General features: G+C 46.3%; 1 protein-coding gene across 14 annotated transcripts in view; it reads left to right on the top strand.

Moving 5' to 3' along the window:
• The window catches only part of B3GNTL1 (UDP-GlcNAc:betaGal beta-1,3-N-acetylglucosaminyltransferase like 1), a 103,392-nt gene that overhangs the window by 33,943 nt on the left and 47,684 nt on the right, over positions 1–21,765 (top strand). For all 14 annotated transcript variants that reach the window (XR_008629358.1, XR_008629359.1, XM_055133583.1 and 11 more), the window contains exon 5: positions 16,970–17,035. Coding sequence is in view for 12 of the 14 variants with exons in the window: in XM_055133583.1 (XP_054989558.1) it covers positions 16,970–17,035 (66 nt within the window). In the remaining 2 variants the exon portion in view is untranslated. The remainder of the gene's footprint in view (positions 1–16,969; positions 17,036–21,765) is intronic.

The following is a 21,765-nucleotide window of genomic DNA, read 5'->3' as shown; positions in this document are numbered from 1 at the left end:
GAGTGGGCTCTTCCTGCATGATTGCTTATCTACTATTTTTTTCCCTCCTGAACAAGAACAGTGGGTCAGGAAGATTGTGCAAGCAGGTAGTGCATGTGGCTGACCTGGTTAGATCCCCAGCACCCCAGAGCCAGGAGTAGCCCCTGACCATCACTGGGTGTAGCTCCAAAACAGCAACAAAAAGAACAAGGATAATACCCTTGTCTCTGGTGAAGGGGAGGTCATTGTGCTAGTGATAGTGGTAGTGGTATGGGTAATCCTGCTGCCCTTAACAGCCCTGCCCTGGCCCCAATCACCCCTCTTTGGTGATCAGGAACAAATCTACACCCAGCTTCCCTGGGAATGCAGAGGGTGCATTCTTCCTCACTGGACCTAGTGGCCCATGGAGCCACTAACATCCTGTCCAGCTTCTAAATCCCTGGACAACTTCTACAGAAGGCACCGCCTTTCTGTCATTTAGTTTAATGGCAGACAGGCAGTGAATTATTGCTGAAGACACAAGGAAAGTATGACTTGAAAACATGACAAAGTGCCTTTCATTTGAAAACTGCTGAAGTTCCTCACTGCGATAGTGTCCAGCTATAAACCCACAAGTGCCTGCGCAGCACCAGCTGTAAGACAGGGAACATGGGACAGAGGCTGAGCCCCAGTGCCCCATGCCCACCCTCTACCCTCCAGTTTTCTTGAGACTTCCAGTCTGTTTATTGACAGACTCTGTGAGCAGCTTGTCTCTATTCTAGAGAGCAACTAGCTTATGACTGGACATCTTCATGTATATACATATATATATACATGTGTATGTATATATATATATTTTTAAATGAATCACTGTGAGATACAGTTACAGACTTAAAAACTTATGTGATTACGTTTCAGTCATACAATGATCGAGTACCCATCCTTCCATCAGTGCCCATTCTCCACCACCAATGTTTCCAGTATCCCTCCCGCAATCCCCACCCCATACTCCCCTGCCTCTGTGATAGGCACATTCTCTTTCACTCTCTCTCTCCTTTTGGGTGTTTGCAATATAGGTTGTAAGTGGCCAAGACTATAGACATATCTCCCATCCCGAGCAAGCCACCAGACATCATTCACTTAGTCGTCCCTTCTCTATCCTAGCTGCCTTTCCTCCCAGCACGTGAGGCCAGCTTCCAAGCTGTGAAGCAATCCTCCTGGCCCTTATCTCTATTATCCTTGGGTGTTAGTCTCCCATTCTGTTACTTTATATTCCATAACTGAATGCAGTCATTCTGTCTGTCCCTCTCTCTGTGACTCATTTCACTTAGCATGATACTCTCCGTGTTGATCCCCTTATATGCAAATTTCATGAGTTCATCTTTTCTAACAGCTGCATAGTATTCCGTTGTGTAGATGTACCAAAGTTTCCTTAACCAGTTATCTGTTCTCAGGCACTCGGGTTTTTTCCAGATTCTGGCTATTGTAAATAGTGCTGCGATAAACATAAGAGTGCAGATGTCATTTCTAATGTATTTTTTTGAATCTCTGTGATATATTCCCAGAAGTGGCATTGCAGGGTCAGATGGGAGCTTAATTTCTAGTTTTTTGAGAAACATCCGTATTGTTTTCCAAAAAGGCTGTACCAGTTGGCATTCCCACCAGCAATGAAGGAGAGTCCCCTTCTCCCTACATCCACGCCAACACCGGTTTCTCTTGTTCTTTTGGATGTGTCTGTGTGGTGTGAGATATCTCATGGTTGTTTTGATCTGCATCTCCCTGATGATTAGTGATGAAGAGCATTTTTTCATGTACCATTTGGCCATTCAGATTTCTTCTTTGAGAAAGTTTCTGTTCATTTAATCTCCCCATTTTCTGATGGGATTGAATGTTTTCTTCTTGTAGAGTTCAACCATTGCCTTGTGTATCCTTGATATGAACCCCTTATAAGAAGGGTATTGGGTGAATATCCTTTTGCATTCTGTAACCTGTCTTTGTATTCTGGTCACTGTTTCTTTTGAGGTGAAGAAGCCTCTTAGTTTAAGATAGTCCCATTTGTTTATATCTGTTTCCACTTGCTTAGTCAGTGGCGTTTCGTCTTTGAAGATACCTTTAGCTTCAATGTCATGGAGGGTTTAGCCGACCTTTTCTTCAATGTATCTTATGGATTCTGGTATGACGTTGAGATCTTTAATCCATTTCGATTTGACTTTTGTGCATGGTGTTAGGTAAAGGTCTGAGCCCATGTTTTTGCATGTAGCTCCTATGCTTGGGACGGGGAGGGAAGCTGGAGCCCATCCCCTCCGAGGGGCCCCGGGGAAGACAGCCAGGCATGCGGGCAAGAGACTCTCGACCGAAGACCACCAGAACCTACCTACAGCCATGCTCAAGGCCCTTCTCCACACGTTCGGTCAGGCCTCATGCATGAAGGTACTGGCAGAGGAACCCAGGGGTGTGTAATTACATCAACGGGCAATATCCAGAGACTTAAAAGCAAGCTCCCAGAAGAGAGTGATGCAGAGAGTCTCTTGCCCTTCAGTTTCCCTCCCCATCCCGAGCAGAGCTCCCGGGTGGCCAAAGACCACCAGAACCTAGCTACAGCCATGCTGGAGGCCCCTTTCCACATGTTCGGACAGGCCTCACGCATGAAGGTACCGGCAGAGGAACCCAGGTGTGTGTAATCCCATCAACGGCCGACATCCAGAGACTTAAAAGCAAGCTCCCAGAAGTGTGCGGCTGCTTTCTGGCTGCGCGATATCTTGTAGCCTGTTTCTCCCTCTGGGAGAAATTGGCAAGCTTCTGAGAGTTTCCTGCCCACATGGGACAGCCTTGCAAGCTTCCCATAGTGTATTCATATGCTAAATCCAGTAACAAGCTGGATCTCATTCCCCTGACCCTGAAAGAGCCTCCAGTGCGACATCGTTGGGAGGGCCGAGTCGAGAGAGACTTCTAAGATCTCAGGGAAAGGACAAATGAGAGGTTACTGAGCCCACTCGAGAAATCAACGATTAATGGGATTTCATGATTTGTGATTCGTGAGCTACTATGACTGGACTTCTGGTTGAGGTGCTGGGGTGGGGGAAAGTAGTTTTCCAGAGACACCATGCACCAAAACCTGTGCCCTTCAAGTTTCGTGTCTGGTTCTGCTTGGGAACCTTGGTTCTTATTTCTGAGCGAGCATGTGCAGAGCTGCCAAGACAAATGTAAAATCTGCACCTGACGAAGGGAACAGGCTTGCTGATTGGCAGGCACCATCTGCATGTAGTAAATTGGCAATGGCGCTGTTCTGAGTAGAGGGAGACGACCAGCACTGTTCTATAGACCAAGTGCTCAGAGACCTGCTTTCTGGGTCTTCTCTTGTGAAATTCAAGAAGGACTCAAGAACCTCCAGCTAAAAGTCAGTGTTGCCCTTAGTTCCTCAGGTTGTAGAGTAGGTGAGCCCTGTCTTTGGGTAACTACAAACCAGCAAAGAACTGTGTGTGAACTCTTCTACTTTATTTAAAAGAGTTGCTGTTCTTCATTCTAACACTCATGTTCAGCAGGAATTTTGGGGACACAGTTGGGCAGGAATAGTTCAGGAAAGCCATGTGGGCCTGACGGGTCCCCACTGCCCAGCTGCTCTTGCTCCTCTGTCCCGGCACCAGGCACCTACACCAGCCGCTCCATGCACAGTATCCAGCATGTCGTGGTGTTGTTCTTGGCAACAGTGTGTGCTGAGCTCAGGTTTGTGAAAGATCGATGCTCCAGACTGGAGTGAGTCTTTGAGACTCACTTTATTTGTATAGTGTTTTCCCTTAAGGCTCAGGAAAGAAGGATGGCTGGGTGTTTGTTCAGCTGCTCCTTCAGGGCCTGGTCTGAAACCTACTAGCCAGGGGGAGATGGTTGGGAATGCAGATTCTGGGACTACTGCAACACAGGCTCCAGGTCTGGAAGGTATCTGTGTCCACAAGCTGCGCCGCGCTCCCTGCGTGTGCCCTGCATGTACTTCCCTGGGTCACTGGTGGGCTGGCGCTGGGCAAGGAGCTGCATCCTATTGTGAGTTGTGGCATCTCTGCCAGTGATAGTGCTTGATCTCACTGTTCACTTCTGTCATTCCCGATCCTGCCAAGCAGCAGTGATACCTCCTGCACCAGGTGTTGCCAGGCCTGATGGTGAGGGATTGTGCCCACACTAGGAGGGGCTGCAGACTTGGAGGTGTCGGAAAACAGATTGGCCAAGGTTAAGAAAAGACAAGCGTGAACTTCAGGTGCTCAAGAAGGGGACTGTTTGCTCCACCTTGCATGTACTCTGGGGCTCATCCTCAGTCTTGCCAGTCCAGAATCATCTAGACTGGATCATTTTACGCTTTCCTTCATTTCTGTCAAATCAGATCTACTAAGAGGGGCTCTTCTCGCTCCGTTCCAGAAAACTTCTCCACACACCTGAAAGAATAGGAAGGCAAATTGGGAACTCACAATAGTCTAAGCTGGCAGCCAGGGGTGGGGTCTGGAAGGGGGCGGAGCCTGGGATGAGCTGAGCTGGCAGCCAGGGGAGGGGCTACGGGAGAGGGCAGAACCTGGGACGACTGGCAGTCAGGCCAGGACTGTAGAAGAGAGTAGAGCCTGGGATGAGCTGAGCTGGCATTTGGGTGGGGCTACAGAAGAGGGCGGGTCTGGGACAGGCAGCAGACTGGGGCAGGGCCACAGGGGGCAGAGCCTGTGATGCACAGATTTGTACGTCAGGGGCGGGGCTTCGGGAGAGGGCAGGGCCTGGCATGAGCAGTCATTCTTTTCATTATTTCCTTACCCCCTAACTGGAATCTCCTGCAATGAGGCTCTGAGGATGCACACACACAGCACCAGGTGATTTTTACATCTTCAAGCCACCATCTAGAGGCTTTATCACTGGGACCCCAGACAGCACAACTGACAAGGTCCCCTGGGCACCTGGCCCCAGAGTGCTGGGCCAGAATTATAAGCCATGGAGCCATTTTCAAAAGGATTTGTGATTTGGGATTTGGGATTTTGTTTTTGTGTTTGAGTTACACCCAGTGGTGCTGTGGAGGGCTACTATGAGCTCAGTGCTCAGGAGTTGTTTCATAGTGCACAGGGAACTGTGTGGCATTGTGGATCAAACCTGGGGCTCTCTCATACAAAGCATGCACTCTGGCCCTTTGAGCCATCTTCCTAACCCTCATATTTCTGAAGGTATCATGGAATGAACTTAGATTTCATTTTTTGCCTGAATACTGTCTGTGGTATTATATTTTTAAATCCACTTGGCAGGGATATTACTTCCATAAAATGAAACTCATCCATCCTGAATGTGCAGCCAGTGAGTGTGGCAGCTGCCAACACCTGTGGATTGGCTGCTCAGCACTTTAGCCCCTTCCAGTCCTACCCGCTTTGGAAGCAGCTTTGGGTGTCATTCCTTTAGATTTGTATCCAATGCTTTTGCTGTTCTAGAACTTAAGGTACATGGATTCATTTACTTGACTGTAAAAAAATATAAACACGTGTGTGCACAGAGGGGTGATGTGACGTGTTTGCAGACTCTCAGGGCGTCTCTCTCTCTCTCTCTCTCTCTCTCTCTCTCTCTCTCTCTCTCTCTCTCTCTCTCTCTCTCTCTCTCTCTCTCGTCGCTCACATTCAGTGTTCTCGAGCCATTATGTATGGACCGGATTGGGACGGCTCCTCCTTGTGCTCTGCTTCTGTATGTGCCGCTGTGCTCTCTTCTCTCTGTCTCTCTATCTCTGTCTCTGTCTCTGTAGTCTCTCCTCTGGTCTCTTCCGACCTCTCTCTGTCTTTCATCTCTCCTCTGGTATCTTCCAATCTCTCTTCTTCCAATCTCTCTCTCTGGAGCCCTTCTGCTTCTCTCTCTGGAGCCCCAGTCGCTCTCACTTCTGACTCTGACTCTGACTCTGATTCTCCCTCGATTTGTGCTCTTTCTTTCCCCTGCTTTTGGCTCCGATGACTCCCTGATTCTCTTTTGCCTTGTGCCCTGCTTCTGTGTCTTCTCCCTCTACTTCTCTTACGGTCTTAGTTTATATAGCAATCACATAGGGTGGTGACACAAAGGTGGGGTAAACATTAACAAATCAACAAAAAGGGGTAAGACCACTCCTCCAGGAGATTAACAAAATCTCATCTAAGGAGATTACTCCAGATTACTAGGAGATCCGCTTAAGGGTTGGATCCCATCCAGGGTGTGTTGCTTTCTTCTTTCCTCAGGTGTAATCCACTTAAATAGTTGTAGTAAATCTATTTCTAATATTTCTAGCACTGTCATTCTGTATGAGCACAGTAAGAGATATATCAAACTTAAAGTCCTCAGGTTCTTCCTGAGGACATCTCACTATATATTCCAGACCACAGTCCTCAGGCCACGTTAGTCTTCCTAACCCCAGCAGGGTCCTAGTCTCGTCGTTACTTTTGGCTCATGAAAGCATCTGTCCATGATCATGCCCTCAATTTATAGTTGAGTATTGTGGCGCTTTGGCCTGGCCCATTTCAATGCCACTGCCCTGGGTCCATTCTGTCCCTTATTGGGACCCTGCTTTTGGGGTGCTAGGAACTAGGGCAACTGAGTTGAGAAAGCAGATACCCTGGGGTAAATATTATTGGAGTCAATCAACTCCCAAGTCACAAAACATAACATTAACTGTTTTCCTGTGTCCATACAGAAAGGACATTGCTTTAAGGTTAACTAAGTTCCCTGTGGCAAGGCTGAAAGGACAGACCCAATGTTATCCTACACTTGACTCTTTGACTCATCATGTTTTTGAATTTTTATCTTTGCTGTTATGTATGTGAGGATTCATCAGGACAACGTAGCAGACAAGAGGTCAGAGGCCTGTCAGGCCACTCGCAGGTGGTAGCATCATTGCCCTGCCCCCTCCCCAAAAAAAGGGGGCCCTCTCCCACCTCCCATAGGAAGACTCCATTGCTCCAGAGAACAGCTGTCCTGCCCAGCACCTGCTCTGCCAGGGAGAGGCACCACAGGCACAAAGCGCTACCATTGCCCTGCCCCGCCTCCTGTAAGCTCTGTTCAGATCAGTGTGCCCCACCCCTCCCTACCTCTGCCCTGCCATTTCTTTTCCTATGGAGTTGTTAAGCAGGTACCTAGCATGCATGTCCTGAATTGCTGTTCTTCCATCTCTACCCATGTATGGTCCTGCTGTAGTAGAGGTGTGACTGACATCTCATTAAGTAGTTTAGCCTTTTTTTTTTTAAATCACTGAATAGCATTTTCCAGAATATGGATAAATCACTGATTGATGATGCATGCAGGCATCCAGTGATGAGCATTTGGGTACACTTCCATTACTTGACTATTATGAATAAAGATGCTCTGAAAATTAGCGTTTTACCATGGGCATGTGCATTCTCTCTTGAGCAAATATCTAGGAAGGGAGCTGCCAGGCAACATAATATATGTCTGTTTAACCTTGTAAGAAATTTCAAAACTGCCTTACAGAGACTAGGGACAGTTCAGTCTCCTGGCAATTGGTTGACAATAGTTCTAGCAGCTTAGTGTCACTTTGAGTTGGATGCTCTGTCCCCTTGTGGCCTTAGTTTGCATTTCTCTGGTAACTATAGTATGTGGAACATTCACTTAGGTGCTTTGTGATGGCATATCTCTCTTTCTGTTAGAAGTCTGTCTGAGGGGCTGGAGCGATAGCACAGCGGGTAGGGCGTTTGCCTTGCACGTAGCTGACCCGGGTTCGATTCCCAGCATCCCATATGGTCCCCTGAGCACCGCCAGGGGTGATTCCTGAGTGCAGAGCCAGGAGTAACCTCTGTGCATCGCCAGGTGTGACCCAAAAAGCAAAAAAAAAAAAAAAAAAAGAAAGAAGTCTGTCTGAATCTTCTGTTTTAAAGTTCTTAGGATTAATTTTAAGAGGAAAAAAAAACCCTTTATTCGGGACCAGAAAAATACAGCAACTTGGGTATTAGCCTTGCATGGCGCTGGCCTGGTTGGATCCCCGGCATTCTATATTGGTCCCTCAAGCACTACCACGAGTTCTTGAGTGTAGAGCCAGGAATAACCCCTGAGCGCCTGAGTGTCGCCCCAAAACAAACAAAAAGACCCACAAATCTTTTTTCTATATATAAGTTCTTTTTACTAATTTATTGCTTGCATTTGTACTTCATTTCCTAAAAATTACTTTTGATAAACAGAAGCTTCAAATGTTCATGATACCCATTTTGATATTTTCTCCTTTTAAGATATATGCATAAAAAGCACAAATCTTAAAAGGAAATCTAAGCACCTTTTCTTAGGTTCTGTCCCAAGGTTTTATCTTTTCTCCAAGTTTAATAGCTTTATTTTTGTATTGCAGTCTTTTACCTATTTCAAGTTGATTTTGAGGTGTGGCATGAAGTAGGGTCTAAAGCTCATTTTTTTTTATAGGATATCCAGTGTTCTTGTCCTCCCCTTGAGTTACCATTGTAAATGTTTGTTGAAAATCAGTCAGTGGAGTAAGAATAGTATGTATCTGCTTTATGTCAGATCCTGATCTGTCCCATTAGTACTGCCTGATTACCTTGTAAACTGTAATAATAAAGCTATCATACAGTTTTGCTCTGAGTTTATTTTGAGCCACACTCTAGAGCAATAGCACAGCGGTAGGGCATTTGCCTTGCATGCAGCCGACCTGGGTTCGATTCCTCCGCCCCTCTCGGAGATCCTGGCAAGATACCAAGAATATCTTGCCCGCACGGCAGAGCCTGGCAAGCTACCCGTGGCGTATTGGATATGCCAAAAACAGTAACAAGTCTCACGATGGAAACGTTACTGGTGCCCGCTCGAGCAAATCGATGAGCAATGGGATGACAGTGACAGTGACAGTGAAACACACCCAGTGTTTCTCAGGGCTTACTCCTAGCTCTGCTCAGGGACCACTTCTAGCAGGGCTCTGGGGACAGTATCATATGGGATGCCAAGGACTGAACCAGGGTGAGCAACATGCAATGCAAGAATCACTCTGACCCAGCTTCATCTAGTTGTGTTGGAAAAAGTCTTGTATTATACGTCTTACAACTCTGTTCTCCCATTTCAAATTTTTTTTATTTTGTTTTAAGTCTTCTGAATTTCTGCATATTTTCAAATCAGGCTTACTTGGGTTTTTATTGGAATTGCAATGAATTTATAGATACATGTGTGATTTTTTTTTTTTTTTTGGCTTTTTGGGTCACACCTGGCGATGTGTGCACAGGGGTTACTCCTGGCTCTGCACTCAGGAATTACCCCTGGCTGTGCTCAGGGGACCATATGGGATGCTGGGATTTGAACCCGGGTCGGCCGCGTGCAAGGCAAACGCCCTACCCGCTGTGCTATCTCTCCAGCCCCTACATGTGTGATCTTATGAAAGATCTAATTCATAATTATGGTATAACTATTTTTATGTAGGCCTCACATTTCTCTGAGGAATTTTTTGTGGTTTTAGGGTCATCCCTAAAGTATTTTATGGGTTTGAGTGCTATTGAAAAGCCTTCCTGTTTTTCTGCTAGAAGTAGGCTAAATTGGGGCAAAAAAAAGAGCTCCAAGAGATGCAGTGCTTGATTCTCAGCACTGCATGACCCCTCAGGCCCTGCTGGCTGTAGCCCCCAACACCTCTGGGCCTGAGCACCAAACTCCTACCACAGTTGTTCTAGGAGTTGCTCCCAGTCCCATAAGCATTGCTTGGGAGCTCCTGACCCCTACCCCCTGCCCACCACCAGTAGGGAATATTAAATTATCCTGTTCATCTTAGTAGTTCTATGGACTTTTGTGTTTTGTTTTTCTTATTCTTGTTTTGTACTCAGGGATCACTCCCTGGTGTGACTCGGGAGATTATATGTACCCGGGTAAGCCTCATGCAAGACAAGTGCTCTACCTGCTGTACTATATCTCTGGCCCCAACAAGATCCTCTTTCTTCACCTTGAGCAGCCCATCCTCACCATCCCTCCCATCAGTCCATCTGCCATTGCCAAAATTCCTGTTTGCCCTGTGAGTCCAGTCATACCCTCCCAGAGCATTTCTCTACCCCAAAGCTACTTAACTTGAAGCTCCAGCTTCTTTTTGTTGTTGTTTAAGATGTGTATTTTAAAAATTATTTTTATAAAGACCAAAACTACGATTGTTGATACAGTTCTATAGCTGAAATTGATTAGATAACAAAGCTCCAATATCAAAATCAATAGGTATAAAAAATAAATTTTATGTGAAATTTGTTATATCTGATCACAGGGTTAAGTCCTTGTCTAAGAATTTATTAAGCTGTTTGTTGCTAGTTGAGCCATCTGTGTCATTGTTTTTGTTTGTTGAGTTTAGTTGGCTCCTATGTTACTTTGCCATTTAATTTGGTGTGCTCCTACTGAATTTCTGTATTGAGGAATTAGGATTTGTCGCATGGCCACATAAGTGGTAATGCAGTTCAGAGACTTCAGGATCTATGGTCTGGACCAATGAGTTCATATGGCAGTGACTATGTGAGGTAGGCGTGGCTTCTGGGGCTTCAGGAGTGGGGGCGGGCAGGGGAGCAGGGAGGTTGCCTACCCTGCCTTCAAGAAACACCAGACTTGGGGCTGGAGCGATAGCACAGCAGGTAGGGCATTTGCCTTGCACGCGGCCGACCCGGGTTCGAATCCCAGCATCCCATATGGTCCCCTGAGCACCACCAGGAGTAATTCCTGAGTGTAGAACCAGGAGTAACCCCTGTGCATCGCCGGGTGTGACCCAAAAAGCAAAAAAAAAAAAAAAAAACAACACCAGACTTCTCAGCCTGGGCACCAAGGGTACCTGAAATTATTTGCAGTTTGGTGTCTGAGCATAGAATATTCATGAAGTGATGGAGTTGAGCCCTTTGCATGGCTGTAAAGGTGGAGAGGATGAGCGCAGCTGCCAGGACTTTGGCAGGGCAAAACTCCTTCCCTCTTTATTTACACACTGCTTTACAAAGTTATTTCTTGATTATTTATTACAGGCATTCAGTATTCCAGCTCCAATCCTGCCACCACTGTCACCATCCCTCCACCATTGTCTCAACCACCCAACAAGCCTGCCCCTATAGCAGGCACACAGTAATTTTTTTTTCTTTTTTGGGTCACACCCGACGATGCTCAGGGGTTACTCCTGGCTCTGCACTCAGCAATTACTCCTAGTGCTGCTCAGGGAGCATATGGGATGCTGGGAATCGAACCTGGGTCAGCCGTGTGCAAGGCAAATGCCCTACCCGCTGTGCTATCGCTTAAGCCCAATTTTTTTTAATATTCTCTTTTACCTCTAAATGACTGATGGAATAATTAAAAAATACTTCAGTAAAAGATTTGTGAGAATTGTTTTATTTCACCATGGTAACATTAAGCCTTTTTCTGAGGGTTTACTAAGCTGTTGCTGCAGCTTAAGCCTTCAGTGTCAAAGTTTCTGGTAGTTGAGATTAGTGGGCTTCTCCATTATATTTCCACCCAATCTGGTTAGTATGTTAGTATTTTGAAGATGTCACATGGCCATGAATGTGGCCATGTTCTCCAGAAAATTCAGAATATTGAACTGGGCAGTTTGACCGGAGGCCTAGTGGCAGCTCTTTAGATGTGAGTGTGGCTGCTGGGGCTTTGGTAGTGCAGGAACGTGGCTCACCCCTCCCATGATCACCCCAGAGGTCTCATCTGGGACTGTGTATCTGAGAGATTTTTGTGGCTAGGGGATCTCTTTTTTTTTTTTTTTTAGCATTTTCTTTTTTTTATTTTTTTTTTTATTTTTTATTTTTAAACCACTTTTATTTAGGTACTGGGTTTTGCAATGTCATTACACATAATTTTCATTTATATGCCACTCAGACACTTGCTCAATACTGGTGATCCCCCATTGTCTTAAGTACCCCCTTCTCAGTGCTCACCACATAGGCTCAGTTCTACTGACAAAGTTTTAGTTCTGATGACTTTGACCATTTGCTGTTTCCTTACTATATATATATTTTTTAATTTATTTATTTTTAATTAGAGAATCACCGTGAGGGTACAGTCACAGATTTATACACTTTTGTGCTTATACTTCCCTCATACAAAGTTTGGGAACCCATCCCTTCACCAGTGCCCATTCTCCACCACCCGTAAACCCAGTGTCCCTCCCACCCTCCCCAATCCCATCTCCCCCCCACCCCACCCTGCCACTGTGGCAAGGCATTCCCTTCTGTTTTCTCTCTCTAATTAGCTGTTGTGGTTTGCAATAGAGGTGTTGAGTGGCCGCTGTGCTCAGTCTCTAGCCCTCATTCAGCCCGCAACTCCCTTCCCCCACATGGCCTTCGACTACAATGTAGTTGGTGATCGCTTCTCTGAGTTGACCTTTCCCCGGAACGTGAGGTAGGGGATCTCTTTTGAGATTTATTTATGAGTCTTGGAACATGGCCAGTAGATAAACTTACATGGCATAAACTTACATAAACTTACGTGGTGGTGGGACGTAGGCTTTGCTGCCAGGGCTTCCGGGAAGTACAGGGAGGTTGGGAGAGAGTATCCATCCCAACTGCGAGAAGGCCCAGAGTTTCCAAGGGTAGAACTTCTTAACTCAAAAAAATTTTTTAATTTTTTTTATTTTATAAGGTAGTTCACAATATTTGATTACATTTAATATTCAAACACTAATCCCACCACCAAATTTGGGATGTTTCCATCCCAAGCCCCAATCCCTGCCCCAAAGCACAATCGAAATAATGTATTTCATATTGTCTGTTATGAAGAACCACTGAAAAATGCTTACAAAAAAGTATTCATATAGGAAACTGTGAAGATTGTTCTATTTTGATAGGGGCCATTAAGACATTCTTTAGGATATCACTAACATGTTGTTACAGGTTGAGTGATGTGAGCTTTCGTATATATATATGAAAATATGTATATATACAGATATATACATTTTCCTGTATGATTTGTTGCCTCTATCTGAACCCCATCAAATGTGGTGTGATACTCATGGAGAATGGGTAGAAAGAGTCTTACAATGTGTTGTATGGCCGTGAATGCCAACACACGGTCCTGCAATATGTTCACTCATGTGTGGGGCTCGGCTGAGCGTATGGGGAGTGGCCTTGAGCAGGGTGGCAATTGGTTTCTGGAGGTTTTCACCTGCTGGGGCTGGGTCCCTTGGGGTGGGGAGGACTCTTTCCCACCCCACTCTGGGGCACCCTGAGTGAAACAGTCTGGTATGGAGTCCAGTGGCATGGCTATGGCAGGCATCATGTTATACTCTTTTCCGGGAGAAAAAGCTGTGTGATCTGGATGGTGCCCAGTGATGAGATTACCTGGCTCTGGCAGGAGGTAGTTTATGGATGTGACCCCTAGGTCGCCGGAGACTGGGGGAACTTAATTCAAATTTTAACTGGAATTCTTTGAGTTTTTTCTACCCAAAATTTGAATGGTTAGAAAGGAAACAATATTACATTTTGAAGTAATATTATTTTTTTTGTGATACATTGAATATTCTTTTCCCTCATGTGTAAAACTAAAGCTCACCAAGGGGCGAGTGCGCTCGTGGGCTCTCGGGGCGGCTCTGTCTCACCGCCCACGTTCGGTGCCCTGGAACCGCAGTGTGTGAACTGGATCGGGACGGCCGGTGGTCAAGGAAAGGCGAAGGAAGAACGAGGACCAAGCTGGTTGCTGATTAGTTACCGTTTATTCAATCTTTAATCTTCCATCTCCCGCACTCCCAGCTCCGGCCTCTCTCTGGATCTACCGCCGCCTCCTTCTCTAGTCTCTCCTCTCTTGTATCTCTCTCCCAACCCCTTTTACTCATCATGGCACTTCCAAAGGGCGCAATACATTGACATCACCAAAGGCACCAAAAGATGTTATAGGAAGAACATCTGCAGGCCATTAATCTATGCCCCCCTGGAAAGAAGATACAAAACCAAAACTGAAGCCTTCTTTGGGCTGAAAGCACTCGGATTTACATCCCAAAGACTAGGCTACACCAGAGCCTGGAATCTACAATGTCAAGTCAGGCCTGGCTAGCACCTAAAATCTGCATGTAAAAGATCAGCTAGGCTTCTGTGACAAAAGGGAAACTGCCTCTGAAATTATTTCCAGAAGGCAGCTGAAAAAGGGAAAATATTCCAACACCTCAGTTGCCAAGAAAATTTTAGCAATCTGGGGTCTTTATTTTGTGCAAACAAGCATAAATGCTTTTTTTTTTTTTTTTTTAAGCATAAATGCTTTTGCATCTTCCTTCGTGTAGGAACTCTAGATACACACTAGGGTAATGACTTGACATGAAGACTCTGAGTTTCCGTAGTTCAGCCTTCACAACCTTTGTGTCTTTCCTTTGACCCCTGTCCTGTGCCTCTCAGATGCCAGCAGCAGGCTTCTGTTCAAGCCAGCTCCTTGTATGTGGCATCAGCAATGGGCTTGTGGACGTGGTCCAGAGTTGGCCTCTCTTCAGGATGGTATTGACATTTTCCATAGGCCAGGTGACCTATGGAAAATGGCAAGGATGATAGCCTAGCAAAAGGCACACATCTGGCTTGTTGGTAAAAGCTCTGCATTTCATTCTCCCATCTTTCAGCAGTGCTTCCTCTTGGAAATGGCCTGGGAGAACACAGTGGGTGGAGTCACTGTGAGTGCTGCGGGTTTGAGTATCATCATGTGCTTCATTTTGTGTCTTGAGTAGGTGTCATGGCATATGCCCTTGAATTTCTTGGCTTGTTGGTCAGTGTGGTGGAAGCCTTCATTATTCTCTTTGTGCCTGCTGATGTTGTCTTCACTCACATATTCAGCTGAGGAAGTGATAGAGATTAGAGTGGAGTGTTTAAGAGAGCTGAAAATTTCTTTTTATTCTTGGCGGGGCGGGGGTTCATACCTCTCGATGCACAGGGGTTACTCCTGGCTCTGCACTCAGAAATTACCCCTGGCGGTGCTCAGGGGACCATATGGGATGCTGGGAATCGAACCTGGTTGGCCGCATGCAAGGCAAATGCCCTACCTGCTGTGTTATTGCTCCAGCTCCGAGCTGGGAATTTCTGAGAGCCATTTCTTTTTTTTTTTTTCTTTTTGAATCACACCCGGTGATGCACACAGGGGTTACTCCTGGCTCTGCACTCAAGAATTACCCCTGGTGGTGCTCAGGGGACCATATGGGATGCTGGGAATCGAACCCGGGTCGGCCGCATGCAAGGCAAACGCTCTACCCACTGTGCTATTGCTCCAGCCCCCTGAGCGCCATTTCTTATAGACCCTTGAGCTGTAGCCTGGAGTTCTCAGTTAAGTCTGTGCTCCAATTTTAACCCTGACTCTAATGGCTGTAAAATTTGGAATGACTTTCCCAACTGTGACTCCCTTAGGTACAAAATGGAGATACTATTAGCAGCTCTGTCCACAAAAACAGAAGATTCTGATCAATGATAGTATAAGTGAGGGTTTTTTGAGAACAGTGGAAAAAAAATATTTCTGTCATGAGCAGCGACTTCATTGGTTTTCCAAGTTTTTTTTCTAAGTAATGTAGGAGTACCATTATTTATTCAGCCATTGATTAAGCTGATTGAATTGGGCATGAACTCCACATTACTTTTTTTTTGTATTCTATTCTGAATATAACTTTATTTTATTATTATTTTCCCCTCCTTTTTTGATTCACTGTGAGATAACAAAGCCTTCATGTTTGAGCTTCGGTCATATAATCATCAAACACCCATCCCTTCACCAATGCTCACTTTCTACCACTAAAATCCCCAGTACTCCCCCCTCCCCCCATTCCAACTCTTTCCCTGCTTGTGTGGCAGAAAATTTCCCCCATACACTCTCTCTCTACTTTGGTTACATTCGATATTTCAACACCAGTCTCACTACCACACAAACCTGCCAAAAAGGCAATGCTAGACAATTTGTTTTGTATTGCTTGTTATAGATAGAATATAATGTCCAGGAAATTGTGTCATTTTCTTCCGGGAAATTTAGTTTATAGTCTCTGGGTCTGGCCATTGATGAGGTTACGTGGTGCCAGGGGCAGTTTGTGGGTGTGACTGCCAAACTTCTGGAAACCTGGAGGAAAGAGGCCCAGTCCAGATCTGAGTGGGCTTAGAGATCTCAGTCACAGGTTCCTGTGTATCTGGGTTTTCCTGCCGGTCCACCCTCTGGTGAGGTTCATCCAGTTTTGGGTGACGCTCATCCAAGCATGTGGAGAGTGGCCTTGGATATGGCAGTGGTTGGGTTCTGGAGGTTTTCGGCTGCCGGGGTTCTGCTTGGGCAGGAAGGGAAACTCAACCCGCCCCTCCCCAAGGTGACCTGGTGAAGACAGCCTGGTGCAGGGGGAGGACATTCTGTGGCGCTCTCTTCTGGGAGCTTTAGTTTATAGTCTCTGGGTCTTGGCCATTGATGAGATTACGTGGCACCAGGGGCAGTTTGTGGGTGTGACTGCCAAGCTACTGGAAAACTGGGGACCTGGGGGGAGGAGACCGAGTCCTGATCCAAGAGAGCCTGGGGCTCTCAGTCATGGTTTCCCACCTACCTCTGCGCTACAGGCCCTAAATGCATCTTTTGATCTCTTTCGAGATTTATGGGTCTCTGAAATAAGGCCAATAAATGAACTTATATAGCTGAGCCAGAGGTGGTTTGTGGGTGTGTCTCCCACATATGTAACTTTTGGCCCTTTAAGTCTTGGTAAGCTTGGCCCCAAGTTATTGGGGTCTGGCCAAAGGCACAGCAGCAATTTCGAGGTATCTGGAAGTCTGAGGGCATCGTCAAGCTGCTGATGCACTTGTCCCACAGGTACATATCTACCTGCTGGCCGCACCATACCCCCTTTCCAAGTATTTTTTAAGTCAGCCAAAATAAGTACTTTCAATCAGGGTTCTAGAAAGACAGATGAGATGCCTTTTCCCAGAAGACAGTTTGATTCAGGACTCATTACTGGGTGATAAAGTATGTGACTAAAGGTGAGAAGCTGCAGGTCCAGACCTTTGAGTACTCACCTGGGTTTGTGGATGGGTGGTCTCCCTGCCTCTGTGCACCTGGGTTCGTGGGTCCAGCTTCACCTGAATTTAGAGTGTGTTTCTCATTGCAGGACGACGTGATGATGCCTCAGAGGGTGAGACTGCAGTACGAAGCAGCTGTCCAGCACCCAACAAGTGTGAGTACTGGGTCCTTCCTATTGGATATAGCTCTAAACATTTTAGGATAATATTGGTTTGTCCTTCCTCCCTTGCCATAGAGAGCTTAGGTTTAAGCACTCTGGAGATACCCCCATATCCTCTGTTTATCTGTAAACTCTTCTCTGTGCACTCCTACCCAACCAGTTAATCACCTTTTTCCCTAATCAGATTCTGTTAACTTGTAAGATCAGGTCCTTCTAGGACACTGAGCTTGTATTGTAAGTTTTGTCTTTTGCATAGTTTACCTTAAAGCAATGTCCTTTCTGTATGGACACAGAAGACAGTTAATATTATGCTTTGTAACTTGGGAGTTGGTTGACTCCAAATAACATTTACTCCTGGGTATCTGCTTTCTCGACTCAGTTGCCCTTAGTTCCTAGCACCCCAAAAGCAGTGTACCGATGAGGGACAGAATGGACCCAGGGCAATCTGTGAGCTACCCTGGCATCAAAATGGGTCAGGCCAAAGCGCCACAATGCTCAACTATAAGTTGAGGGCATGATCATGGACAAATGCTGTCATGATCCAAAAGTAACGAGGAGATTAGGATTCTGCTGGGGTTAAGAAGACTGACCTGGCCTGAGAACTGTGGTCTGGAATATATAGTGAGATGTCCTCAGGAAGAACCAAACTTGGGGCTGGAGGGATAGCACAGCAGGTAGGGCATTTGCCTTGCACCCGGCCGAACCGGGTTTGATTCCCAGCATCCCATATGGTCCCCCGAGCACTGCCAGGAGTAATTCTTGAGTGCAGAGCCAGGAGTAACCCTGTGCATCGCCAGGTGTGACCCAAAAAGCAAAAAAAAAAAAAAAAGGAAGAACCAAACTTTAAGTTTATATCTCTTACTGTGCTCATACAGAATGACATTGCTAGAAATATTAGAAGTAGCTTTAACTACAACTATTTAAGTGGATTACTAGCTGAGGAATGAAGAAAGTTACACACCCTGGTTGGGATCCCACCTTGAGCAGATCTCCTAGTAATATGGAGTAATCTCTTTAGGTGAGATTTTGTCCTTGAGTTAATCTCCTGGAGCAGTGATCTTACCTCTCTTTGTTTATTTGTTAATGTTCAACCCACCTTTGTATCACCACCCTATGTGATTGCTATATAAACTAAGTCTGTAAGAGCAGAGGGGGTCAGAGTCAGAAGAGACAGAGTCAGAAGTAAGAGCAAGAGGGGCTCGGGAGAGAGAGAAGCAGAAGGGGGATCCAGAGCCAGAAGGAGAATGAAGGGGCATCCAGAAGGAGAATGAAGTAGCATGGGGGAGGAAGAAGCAGGAGGAGAATCAGAGGAGAATGGAGATGGGAATGGAATAAACTGCAGTTGATACCAACCAGCCTGGCCCTCGTTCCTTCCTTCGCCTACCTATCACCATCGACTTCCCCAGGGTGGGGGAAGCGGCATGAGACTACCGAACATGAGCAGCGGGAGAGATAGAGCACTGTTGCCCTTTGGAGAATACACATTTCCCACAGGAAGACTCATATTTGATATCTTTTTCCTTGTATCACTTGTATCACTTGTCATCCCATTGATCTTCGATTTGCTTGAGCGGGTGCCAGTAACGTCTCCATTCGTCCCTGTCACGTGCTAGTGTAGCCCAATGGTATCTGCTTGCTCCAGGAACAGGAAGAGTCTCAAATTATTCATTGAGGGTTTTGACAAAGAAGTCTGACCACCTCGCTGGTGGGCGGCCACGTGGTCTTTTGACGTCCTGTGGAATCCAGTCGGTAACAGCTCTAGTCCAGCTGTCGTCTCTGAATCGCATTATGTGTCCGGCCCATCTGATTTTTGATGCCTTGGCAAACGAGACAGCGTCCCTGATTTTTCATCATCGATGGAGGTTGGAACTCCAGATTCCTTCTCTCACTTGAGTGAGACGTGATACTCCAAGCATAGCTCTTTCGATTCCTCTTTGGGATACCCGAATAGCATTCTCAACCTGTTTTCGTAGGGCCCAGTTCTCTGAGGCGTATGTTAGTGCAATCTTTTTCCTAGGGTATATAAATTCAGTGTATAGTAAGACCCCAGGTTAGGGACAACTGACCACTGGTCTCTGGCGTTCCCCTTCAGGGAGAGCAAACCCCTTGTTTTCAGGAGTTCTTAGTGCTTTCAGATGGGCATGGTCTATTTTTTTTTTCCAATCAGCTTTTTACAAGTTGTGCAGCTGGATGTGAAAGCACAAGTTGGCAGTGGAGATAAGTGTTTGACAAAGGAAAAGCAGTTTGTGGACAAAAGTGGCTCTGAGCAGGCCCTCACGGGCACTCTAGTAGTTCACAAGAGCTCAGAGCACACTTCCTAGGGGCAAAATTCCTCTAGGAGTTGGAGGATGTCCGTTCTTCCCAGGTGCAATTGTTTTTCTTCTAGTAGCCAGGACTTTGAGTTTTGGATTAGTCAGCTGTTCTCCACCAAACCATGTGGCATCCAAGTCTGAATTGGACCCTGTTCCTAACCCTTGTCTTCACGGTGAGACCAGTTCCCAGTCTGAGGCTGCAGTCTTTGGCCCTGTATTTCTTTTTTTTTTTTTTAATTTTATTCTTTAATTAGTGAATCACCATGAGGGTACAGATACAGATTCACACATGTTAGAACTTGTTTTTCCCTCATACAATGTTCACAAACACATCCCTCCACCAGTGCCCATTCTCCATCACCAATAAACCCAGTATCCCTCCCCCCATCACATCTCCCCCCACCCCACCCTGCCTCTGTGGCAGGGTACTCCCTTTTGATCTCTCTCTCTCCAATTGGGTGTTGTGGTTTGCAATAGGGGTATTGAGTGGCCATTGTGTTCAGTCTCTAGTCTACTTTCAGCGCACATCTCCCTTCCCGGGCGGGATCTCCAACCACATTTTACTTGGTGTTCCCTTCTCTATCTGAGCAGCCTTTTTCCTCAGCATGTGAGACCAGCTTCCAAGCCATGGAGCCAACCTACTGGTACTTATTTCTACTATTCTTGGGTGTTAGTCTTATAGTCTATTATTCTATATTCCACAGATGAGTGCAATCTTTCTATGTCTATCTCTTTCTGACTCATTTCACTTAGCATGATACTTTCCATGTTGATCCACTTATATGCAAAGTTCATGACTTCATTTTTTCTAATGGCTGCATAGTATTCCATTGTATAAATGTACCAGAGTTTCGTTAACCAGTCATCTGTTCTCGGGCACTCAGGTTTTTTCCAGATTCTGGCTATTGTAAACAGTGCTGCGATGAATATATAAGTGCAGATGTCATTTCGACTATACTTTTTTGCTTCTTCGGGGTATATTCCCAGAAGTGGTATTGCTGGGTCAAATGGGAGCTCAATTTCTAATTTTCTGAGAAGCGTCCATATTGTTTCCCAGAAGGGCTGAACCAGTCGGCATTCTCACCAGCAGTGTAGAAGGGTCCCTTTCTCCCCACATCCTCTCCAACAGCGGTTGCTTTTGTTCTTTTGGATGTGTGCCAGTCTCTGTGGTGTGAGGTGGTATCTCATGGTTGTTTTGATCTGCATCTCCCTGATGATTAGTGATGTAGAGCACTTTTTCATGTGCCTTTTTGGCCCTGTATTTCAATTGCACTTGAATCCTTAAGTTTGTCACATCAATATAGACGTGTCCTTGATATTCATGTAGGAGGATGAAATTTTTAAATTCAATTATTTTCTTTTTTTTTTTTCAGTTACAAAGTTGTTCGTAATTAGGTTTCAGTCATACAATGTTCCAACATGGTTGCTTCATTTCTCACCATCAGTGTCCCCAGTTTCCCTCCCACCCACCCCCACCTGCCTCTATGGCAGCCTCTCCGTCTCCCTCTCTCTCTCTTCCTTCCCTTCCCTCTCCACTTCCCCCTCTCCCTCTCCCTCTCCCTCTCCCTCTCCCTCTCCCTCTCCCTCTCCCTCTCCCTCTCCCTGACATGTGCTGCTGTGTGCCTAACTGCAGCGATGTGCTCATGGCTTGCTGACCTGGCTACAGCTCATATTCCACTGTAGCATGTCCTTGCCACAGTCCCCTGCAACCCCTCTTTTGCCATCTGGAAGATGGGTGTTTAGATAACTGCTACCTCCTCCACCCTCTGGTCTTAAACTTCCCTCATGGGGTTGGCCCCTGGTCTGAAAGAGAAAATATCAGAAGGCCCTGACTAAAGGTTCCACCAGCAGTGGTAATAAGCCCAGAACTTGTCCCCATGTCACACAACCTCATTTCCGCCACCATTCAGATGCTCCAGACTCTGTAATGATGCCCCTGACCTTAGCCACAAACTAACCATGTTCCCCTGTGCGCTGACTCTGCAGGTCATGGCTCACAGCATGGCGCAGGGTGGCTCTGTTCTCTGTGGCCTTTGCTGGACACATTGGACTGGACAGTGTGGCCTAGAGCCATTGGAAGGCCCACACACTCACACCCATCCAGGCAATTCCAGCTCGACCTAGAGCCCCTGGTGTCCACTCATGATAGCAGCCTTTCCTCACAGCCAGTGCCGGCTGGAGGGCAGGTGTTTGGAGAGCTGGTGAAGAGCACACGGCTTTGTGATGGCCCCACCATCAGGAAGAGGGCAAGTAGAATGCAGTCTTGGCCCTAGAGAAGGTCTTTGGGCAGTGTACTCCCCTCCCTTCACCCACCCACCACCAACCCTAGGTCCTTTCTTCCATAATTCTACTCTTCTTCCTCTGTCCAACCTGCTGAACATAAGAGCCCCAGCCACAGTCACAGGAAATTCG

The sequence above is a fragment of the Sorex araneus genome, chromosome 3 (genome assembly GCF_027595985.1).
Source record: "Sorex araneus isolate mSorAra2 chromosome 3, mSorAra2.pri, whole genome shotgun sequence".
NCBI lineage: Eukaryota > Metazoa > Chordata > Mammalia > Eulipotyphla > Soricidae > Sorex > Sorex araneus.
Note: the sequence above shows the minus strand (reverse complement) of the source record. Positions and strands in the feature narration are given on the sequence as shown.